Below are 10268 nucleotides of genomic sequence, written 5' to 3'. Positions count from 1 at the left end.
TTTTTTTATTTATTGTAGAGATGAAGTCTCGCCAAGTTGCCCAGGCGGGTCTCGAACCCGCGGGCTCAGGCAATCCACTCGCCTCGGCCTCCCAAAGTGCTGGGATTACAGGTTGAGCCACCAAGCCCGGCCACAAGTTGTGCTTTGATAACCAAAACAAAGCAGAAAATCAAAGCAATGATTCCAACACCTCAATTTTTTTAAACCTCATTTGTCTGAACATCCTCACTCATTGTCCTCACTTTAGTTCTAGAAACATCTTCATCAGCCTGCTTTGAAGTGTGTGCTATGCCAGGCACAGAGGCTCAAGCCTCTAATTCCAGCACTTTGGAGGCCCAGGCAGGAAGACTGCTTGAGCCCAGCAGTTTGAGACCAGCCTGGGCAATGTAGCAAGACCTAATCTCTACAAAAATTTTAAAAATTAGCTGGGCATGGCAGCACACGCCTATAGTCCCAGCTACACAGGGGGCTGAGGCAGAAGGATCACCTGAGCCCAGAAGGTTGAAGCTGCAGTGTGGTGTTGATCATGCCACTACACTCCAGCCTGGGTGACAGAGTCCCAACTCAAAAAAAAAGAAAGAAGGAAAAAGCCTTAAGAGCTTGCCACGAAACTAGTTCAAATGTACTCTAACTTCTCTGTAAATACAAGTAAAACAACTCCTTAAAGCAAGAAGCTATTAAGACATTAAAACCAGAAAATGAAAACTTGGTAGTAGGCTGGGCACAGTGGCTCAAGACTATAATCCCAGCACTTTGGGAGGCTGAGGCAAGAGGACTGCCTGAGCTCAGGGGTTAGAGACCAGCCTGGGCAACTAGGTGAGACCTTGTCTCTACAATAAATCGTAAAATAAGCCGGGCATAGCGGCATGCACCTGTATTTCCAGCCAATGGAAGGCTGAGGCGGAAGGATCACCTGAGCTCAGCAGGTTGAGGCTGCAGTGGCCGTGAACGTGCAACTGCACTCTAGCCTGGGCAACAGAGTGAGACTACAACAACAACAACAAAATTTAAAAACGGGCCAGACACGGTGGCTCACACCTACAATCCCAGCACTTTGGGAGACGGAGATGAGAGGACTGTCTAAGCCCAGGATGGTAAGAGCTGGGACTGCTCATGACATGGTTGAGGTCCTATAGTGGCCAGTACTTGAACTGCCCTGCTTCCCAATTTATTATGTGAAATAGTATGTTTTCTTTTTTTTTTTTTGAGTTAGAGTCTCACTCTGTCGCGGAGACTGGAGTGCAGTAGCCGCTCCCAGCCACCGCAGCCTCCACCTGCTGGGCTCCGGCGATTCTTCCACCTCAGCCTTCCAAGTAGCTGGAATTACAGGTGCGCGCTACCACGCCCGGCTCATTTCTGATTTATTGTAGAGATGAGGTCTCGCCAAGTTGCCCAGGTGGGTCTCGAACCTGCGGGCTCAGGCAATTCACTCGCCTCGGCCTCCCAAAGGCGCGGGATTACAGGCTGAGCCACCGAGCCCGGCTGAAATAGTATGTTTTCTAATTTTTTTTTTTGGGGGGGTGGAGTCTTACTCTGTCGCCCAGGCTGGAGTGCAGAGGCCGCTCCCGGACACTGCAGCCTCAACTTGCCGGGCTCCGGCGATCCTTCCGTCTCAGCCTTCCAAGTAGCTGGAACTACAGACATGCGCTACCATGCCTGGCCAATTTCTGATTTATTGTAGAGACGAGGTCTCGCCAAGTTGCCCAGATGGGTCTTGAACCCGCAGTCTCAGCCAATCCACTCGTCTCGGCCTCCCAAAGTGCTGGGATTATAGGCTGAGCCACCGAGCCCAGCCAGCCATTCTTTATTACCAGGAATGGCCTAAGTGACTAGGCAGGTTATTTAGTGCACGTTAGACAAAGATGGGTAAGTTTCATGTAGGCAGTTTAAATTAAAATAGGGTAAGCTTCAGGCATATTTCTTATTGGCACACGACCTTCACCCGACTGACCAGGCACATCAAACCTGACCACTTTGCAGGCTGGAATGTGAATCTGCCAGTGCATTAAATCACAGAAACAATAGGGAATTACCCAAAACACAGATATGATGTTTTAAGAAAAGCCCAAATCTAGTTATGTAATAACTTTCATTATTTAGAAGGTCCTAGTCAAAACTTGTGACCAGACACCTGCAGCCCATCACTCTTAGCTCGTGGTCTGCTTGATAATCATTGTAAACCGGGCTCTGTGGCTCAGCCTGTAATTCCGCACCTTGGGAGGCTGAGGTGAGTGGATTGCCTGAGCCCGCGGGTTTGAGACCCGCCTGGGCAACTTGGTGAGACCTCATCTCTACAATAAATCAAAAATTAGCCGGGCGTGGTAGCATGCGTCTGTAGTTCCAGCTACTTGGAAGGTTGAGGCAGAAGGATCGCCAGAGCCCAGCAGGTCAAGGTTGCCATTACCGGGAGCGGCCACTGCACTCCAGTCTGGGCGACAGAGTGAGACTCCAACTCAAAAAAACAAAAACAAAAACAACAAAAAAATAATCATTGTAAAAGTACATAAAGCTTCTTGTCAAAGGCAAGCATGTATCCCTTTGTGCATGTCTCTTTCTTTCTAATGAATTTCTGCATTAAACTATACTTGGGACTTGCTCTGAAATTCTTTTCTATGGCTGAGTCAAAAAAAAACCACAAAGCATTAAACCATTCCCCACGCAGCATGATCTCTGCCCCAAATTCACAAGCAGTTAGGAGAAAAGAGTAGCCACAGACATACAGTATAAATCATTCCTTTACTATAAACAATGAACAGAGATAAGACTGGAAAAATAAATATTCTCTTTGGACAAAAATTAAATATGCCCACCCAAAATAACTAAAAAAATGTAATGGCAAGTAGTTAACCTTTCTCTTCAAGTATTAGCACTACATACATAAATCCTTCAGCCTGGTAGCTTTTTATACAGTATTCCATTTTTGCCTAAAAAAGCATACTAATCAGTTTATTTGAATTAAATCTAATATTATAATAATCATCTTATTTTAACCTTCAAATGTCATTACCTTTGATCATTGGAGGTAATTTCCATTTCAACTCAATGAAAAATGTCCATCTATTTACATATTTTACTCTTTGGAGTAGGTCACCTCTAGACCTCTTGGATAGTTCACCCTTTTCTACGAAAGTGTATGCGACTTTTAAGTTCTCTGAACTTCAATATTAAGGAATAATTATTCATGTTTTCTTTCCATACTTCATAAGTCCTTCTAAGTATGTCATAATAACTTTCTTTTTTCAAGTTGAAATCAGGTCCAGTTGTCTTTAAATAACTGTCCTTTTTCCATATTTCTCTCCAGGAATCTTTGAATTTTTCCAAGTAACTTTCTTTTGATTCTTCCTTCCATATCCCTTCTCCTTTTTTCACGGCTGCTAATTCAGCTTTAAGTAAGTTTCTGTGAATTTTCCAATAGATTTTAGAATCATAATTAAGCCCTTTAACAAGAACAGTTTTGCCAAGGCCTCTTCTCAAAATTTCTTCATTCAGGCTCACATTAAAATATCCACCCTTGAATTACAAAAAAAAAATAATTATTTTAGAAAATTGTTATTTAAAAACTCATAACATCTTATTTACCTTAAAATCAGTTATTCAGTATTTTTAGTCCTCCAGAGAAAAGTCAAAAATTTGAAGTAAAAAGGTTCCCAAGGGTCTCAAAAAAAGCCTATTGCTAAATCCAAGAATTTTATTACTAGGTGAGATCCTTGCTCAAAGTCAGTTGGCTCTTTTACTCTTCTATAACAGAAACTCAAAGAGGCCTTGAAACAATAAAGTACAAAAAGCATTTTCTTTTTACTTGTTGGTAGTTGCTTGGAGGGGGAGATGGCAATCGGCACAATGACTGGAGTCCACAGCAAAAGACACTAAAGGAAACTAAAACCCAAAAAAATAGTCAAATGCAAAATGAACGGAATCATCACTGAACAGTGAGATTAGGTTCAGAACGCCAGTGTTTAGGGCAGCACTGCCGTGTAAACACATTTTTAAAAGACTTCCCCCAAAACAATTAGCATACAAATAGTCCAGGCCCTTGAGTCTTCATCCATCACAAAAACTCCTTCGTGGAATACCTCCTTTCCTAATAAAACTGGATAAATGGGATCTTTTTTTTTCCTCACTATTTCACTGTTTAAAGGAGATCTTGCTTAGCTATTTCTTTAGTCTTTGTGGGATTTTAATCTAACAAGATTAATCTTAACAATTAATAATGTAATAGCCTCATTAGATAATTTACAGTTAAACTCTAAAAATGTGAAAACTCATGTTTAAACTAGGAAATATTTTCTAAGACCATCTAAAGAAACAAAGTAATCTTTTAAAAATTTTTGTTAGCCGGGCTTGGTAGCTCAACCTGTAATCCTGCACTTTGGGAGGCTGAGGTGAGTGGACTGCCTGAGCCTGGGGGTTCGAGACCCACCCAGGCAACTTGGCAAGACCTCATCTCTACAATAAATTAAAAAATCAGCCAGGCGTGGTAGCACGTGCCTGTAATTCCAGCTACTCAGAAGGCCGAGGCAGAAGGATCGCCAGAGCCCAGCAGGTCGAGGCTGCGGTGCCCGGGAGCGGCCACTGCACTACAGTCTGGGCCAGAGTGAGACTCCAACTCAAAAAAAAATTTTGTTAAATAAAAAATTAAGAGTTGGGTATGATGGCTCATGCCTATAATCCCAGCATTCTGGGAGGCTGAGGTATGAGGATCACGAGAGTCTAGGAGTTCAAGACCAGCCTGGGCAACATAGTGAGAGCTCAGCTCTACAGAAAATCAAAACATTAACCAGGCATGGTGGCACACACCTGTAGTCCCAGCTACTCTGGAAGCTGGGGTGGAAGGATTGCCTGAGCCCAGGAAGTTGAGGCTGTGGTGAGCCATGATTATGCCACTGTACTGCAGCCTGAGCAATAAAGTAAGACTCTGACTCAAAAAATACATATATGCATAAAATAAAGTTTGTATCTTCAAGTTCAGTAACTTTTGGTACCTGATGATAAAGAGTTTGTAAATAATAATTATGAATTTATCAAATTTTTCTAAATCTAGCCGGGCTCGGTGGCTCAGCCTGTAATCCCATGCTTTGGGAGGCTGAGGTGAGTGGATTGCCTGAGCCCGCAGATTCGAGACCCACCTAGGAAACTTGACGAGACCTCATCTCTACAATAAATCAAAAATTAGCCGGGCGTGGTAGCGTGCGGCTGGAGTTCCAGCTACTTGGAAGGCTGAGGCGGAAGGATCACCAGAGCCCAGAAAGTCGAGGCTGCGGTGGCTGGGAGTGGCCTCTGCACTCCAGTCTGGGCGACAGAGTGAGACTCCAACTCAAAAAAAAATTTTTCTACATCTTTCAAATCTTACAAAACATATTCCCTTGAGCCAAAGTCAGAATAATTAAAATTTAACCTCACACATTGTAAGTATAAACAGAAGAAGTAAATGATCACAGTATGCAGACAGCATGGTTCTGTAATCTAGAAGCAATATAAGACACATAAGATGAAGTGTGGGCTTGAGAGCCAGGAAAGTTGAACTTGAACGCTGGCTCTTCCACTTGGTCACCCAGGCTAAGACAGTTATCTTCCCTAAAAGTGCTCCCTGTAAATGGGAATAAAAACAGTAACTCTATAGAGTGGTATTGGGGATTAGTGAAATAACATAAGCATAGCACTTAGTTCAGTGTTCAGCACACAGCAAACCCTCAGAATATATAATTATTAGGCCCTCCATTTCTCCATCATCCAGGAAGGAAGCTAGTGTTGAGGTTGACAGAGCAATAGAGGACAATAACTACCACGGTTTCCAGCATTTTATCAAAACCTCAGATGCATGGTCTTTTTACCTGTTGGGCTTTTGACCACATGTCTGTGGTTTCACATTGTTGGAGCATTCACTGTATCCCTGTGAGTCAGGTTAACCGATGTACCTTAGAGATAGATGTGTTTCTAGCAGGCAGGTCTAAATTAAAATAGGGTTAGCGGCCAGGTGCAATGGCTCATGCCTGTAATACCAACACTTTGGGAGGCTGAGGCATGAGGATTACTTGAGCCCAGGAGCTCAAGACCAGCCTAGGCTACAAAGCAAGACCTCATCTCTAATAAATGAGTGAATGAATGAATGAATAAAATAGGGTAAGCATCCAGAGCAAAACCTCATCTCCAATAAATAAATAAATAGAGGGTAAGCAGCCAGACATCATTTTTATAGGTACATGACCTTCACCCAACTGACCAGACATATCAGACTTGACCCCCTTGCGGTTGGAAAGTGGAACTTATGGAGCTACCAGTACAGTAAATCACAAAAACAATAGGGAATCACCCAAAACAGAGACATGATGTTCTAAGAAAAACCTAAATTCAGTTAGGCAATAACTTTTACTATTTAGAAGGTCCTTGTATCCTTAAAAGGTTGAGAGATGGTCATCAAAATTTGTGATGGGATACCTGCAAACCCTGCACTTTTGGCTCCTAGTTTGCTTAGTCATCATTGTAAAAAAATAAAGTTTCTTGTCAAAGGCAAGCACAAGCTCTTTCAATTAAAGCACCCACACTTTTCCTTGAGCATGCACCTTTTTTTTTTTTCTAATAAAGTCTTTCTTAGCCAGGCACAGTGGTTCATGCCTGTAATCCTAGCACTCAGGAAAGCAGTAGCAAGAGGACTGGCAAGAGACCAGTCTGGGAAACTTGACAAGACCTTGTCTCCACAATAAATCAGAAAATTAGCTGGGCGTGGTGGCGCATGCCTGTGGTTCCAGCTACTTGGAAGGCTGAGGTGGAAGGATCACCTGAGCCCAGCAAATCGAGGCTGTGGTGGTCATGAGTGTGTCACTGCACTCCAGCCTAGGTGACAGAGTGAGACGCCAGCTCAAAAACAAAAAACCTCTTTCTTAAAGTATACTTTGGGGCAACTCCTTCGAGTCCCCTCCCACTATGGGAGCTTTTCTGTCTTCTGAATAAATCCTGCTTTCTAAAAAAGAAAAAGTATACTTTGGATTCACGCTGAAATTGTTTTCCATGGCAAAATCAAAAACCCATGAAGCAACACACCACAATCCACCCAACAGCACCTGAGGTTGCAGCTTTCTATAAGTTTGCTGTGGCTTAACCAAGAAAGAAGGCATATGCAGATTTCTACAGGAATTATGATTCCATGAAAACTCTTGGGGAGAGGAGGAAGGCTGGTATCTTTTAGATTACAAAATGATTCTGGAATATAAAGAATTGATTAGGGTTGAATTACACAGAAGTCTGTCGCTGACCTGTGTTCCTGAACTATGAAACATGCTATGTGGGCTAAGAAATAGTTTATCTTGAAAAATAAACAATTAATAAATAGTTTGAAATATATATATAACTATTATCTTCATCATCACCATCATAATTGTCTCCTTTTTTCTGGTAATTATACTCCAACTTAAAAGAGAAGCTAATATTTTTGGAAGGCCTTTGGACTTTTTATGTAACTCATTTAATTTACTTTCAAAATATACTTCAATCAATTAGTTTTGGATAATTTTTTTTGTTTTTTTGAGTTGGAGTCTCACTCTGTCGCCCAGACTGGAGTGCAGTGGCCACTCCCGGCCACCGCAGCCTCGACCTGCTGGGCTCCGGCGATCCTTCCGCCTCAGTCTTCCAAGTAGCCGGAATTACAGGCATGCGCTATCACGCCCGGCTGATTTTTTATTTATTGTAGAGATGAGGTCTTGCCAAGTTGCCCAGACGGGTCTACCGCGGGCTCAGGCAATCCACTCACCTCAGCCTCCCAAAGGTGCGGGATTACAGGTTGAGCCACTGAACCCGGCTGTATAATTCTTATTTTGAAAGAACTGGGCAAGGCACGGGGCCCGTACCTGTAATCCCAGCACTTTGGAGGGCTGAGGTGGAGGACTGCTTGAGTCCAAGAGTTCAAGACCAGCCTGGACAACACAGCAAGACTTCAACTCTACAAAAAAAACGTAAAAATTGGTTGGGATTGGTGGTGCATGCCGGTAGTCCCAGCTACTTGGGAAGCTGAGTTGGAAGATCACTTGAACCCAGGAGGCTGAGGCTGCAGGCTGGGTGACAGAGTGAGATCCCAACTCCAAAAAAAAAAAGAAAGAAAGAACTGAATATGATGTGGACATGCAAAATTAATGAATTTTACAAAGCTATTAATATTAATAATTCAAAAAGATTTTAAGAATTAAAATAGCTAAAATTTTCATCTTTTTATTTTTTTTAAAGTCAGGGTCTTGCTCTTTCCCAGGTTAGTGTGCAATGGTGTGATCATAGCTCACTGGAGCTTTGACTTCCTAGGCTCAAGCAATACTCCCGCTTCAGCTTCCCCAGTAGTTGGGACCACAGGTACATGCCATTATGCCCAGATAATTGTTTTTTATTTTTGTAGAGATGGAATCTTGCTACATTACCCAGACTGGTCTTAAACTCCTTGGCTCAAGTGATCCTCCCACCCCTGTCTCCTGAGTAGCTGGGATTATAGGCACAAATCACTACACTGGCTCTCCAATCTTTCTTTTTTTTTTTTTTTTTGAGTTAAGAGTCTCACTCTGTTGCCCAGGCTGGAGTGCAGTGGCATGCTCCCGGCCACTGCAGCCTCGACCTGCTGGGCTCGGGTGATCCTTCCGCCTCAGCCTTCCAAATAGCTGGAACCACCAGTGTGCGCCACCAAGCCCGGCTAAATTTTTGATTTATTGTAGAGATGAGATCTCGCCAAGTTGCCCAGGCTGGTCTTGAACCTGTGGGCTCAGGCAATCCTCTCACCTCGGATTCTCAAAGTACTGGGATTATAGGCATGAGTCACCATACCCAGCCTTCATATGAAGGTTTTTTCCCTTCAGATTATTCTTGTTATATAAGGGACTTTAAAAATAAGAAACACTACTCTTAGTTCTGTCATAGTCCTTAGTCCTTAGCATTTCAACCGTTTCATTTTTCCATGATCCTTTCTCAGTAATCACCCAAATACAAAGTTTTAAAAGTTAGAACTCTGTCTAGATACAATTTTGTATTCTGCTTTTTTAAAAATTAGGTCATTAGGAGCCTGGAGAGCTCAGCTAGTACAGCATCAGAGTTTTGAAAAATTAAGTCATAAGCTTTTTTCTGTGTTGTTACAGTATTCATCATTATTATGATTTTGTTCCTTTTTCTTTTTTAAAAAAGAGTTGAGAGTCTCACTCTGAATCTTAGGCTGGAGTGCAGTGGCACGGTAATAGCTCACTGCAGCCCCGAAGTCCTGGGCTCAAGTGATCCTCCTGCCTCAGCCTCCTGAGTAGCTGGGACTACAGACAGGAACACTAGGCCTGGTTCATAATCATAATTTTTTTTTTTTGAGTTGGAGTCTCACTCTGTCACCCAGACTGGAGTGCAATGGCCGCTCCCAGCCACCGCAGCCTCGACCTGCTGGGCTCTGGCGATCCTTCCGCCTCAGCCCTCCGAGTAGCCGGAATTACAGGCGCGCGCTACCATGCCCGGCTAATTTATTTATTTTATTGTAGAGATGAGGTCTCGCCTGCCCAGGCGGGTCTCGAACCCGTGGGCTCAGGCAATCCACTCACCTCAGCCTGCCAAAGGTGCGGGATTACAGGATGAGCCACCAAGCCCGGCTCATAATCATAATTTTAATAGTTGCATATTATTGAAGTGATTAAGGAATAAAAACCCATTCAGTAGCCCACCACAAGAAATCTGGATTAAGGCACACCCTAGGATTCATGACAGTGAGTTGGTAACAACGATGAAACTCGGCCATTTCCAGTTATACAATGGCTATGACCTGACATAAAGGTAAGACAACTCTGAGGCAATGTCTTGGAATGACTCACCACTTATCAGAAAGAGAATGCTCACCTTTAGAGTTCAAAGATTTATTATTATTATTATTATTGAGTTGGGGTCTCGCTCTATCACCCAGACTGGAGTGCAAAGGCATGACCATGGCTCACAGCAGACACAACCTCCTGGACTTAGGTGATCCTTTCTCCTCAGCCTTCTGAGTAGCTGGGACTACAGGCAAGCACCATCACATCTAGTTAAATTTTTTTTTTTCATAGAGATGAAGTCTCATTATGTTGTCCAGGTGGTCTCAAACTCCTGGGTTCAAAAATCCTCTCACCTCGGCCTCCCAAAGTACTGAAACTACAGGCATGAGCCACTGAGCACAGCAAAGATCTATACTCTGCTGGGCTTGGTGGCTCAGCCTGTAATCCCATGCCTTTGGGAGGCTGAGGTGAGTGGATAGACTGAGCCTGCGGGTTCGAGACCCGCCTGGGCAACTTGGC

The 10268-nt window shown here is 43.3% G+C and overlaps 1 protein-coding gene across 1 annotated transcript in view; it reads right to left on the bottom strand.

The window, feature by feature from the left end:
• Positions 1-2952: 2952 nt before the first annotated feature.
• Positions 2953-10268, bottom strand: part of CUNH3orf33 (chromosome unknown C3orf33 homolog) — a 29818-nt gene continuing 22502 nt past the window's right edge. Inside the window, exon 6 of the mRNA XM_008064109.2 lies at positions 2953-3510. Within this exon, the coding sequence (XP_008062300.2) occupies positions 3112-3510 (399 nt within the window). The 3' untranslated portion in view covers positions 2953-3111. The remainder of the gene's footprint in view (positions 3511-10268) is intronic.

The sequence above is a fragment of the Carlito syrichta genome, unplaced genomic scaffold (genome assembly GCF_000164805.1).
Source record: "Carlito syrichta isolate Samal-C Ts95f unplaced genomic scaffold, Tarsius_syrichta-2.0.1 Scaffold307199, whole genome shotgun sequence".
NCBI classification, from domain to species: Eukaryota; Metazoa; Chordata; class Mammalia; order Primates; family Tarsiidae; genus Carlito; species Carlito syrichta.
This window is presented reverse-complemented; position numbering and strand designations above follow the sequence as displayed.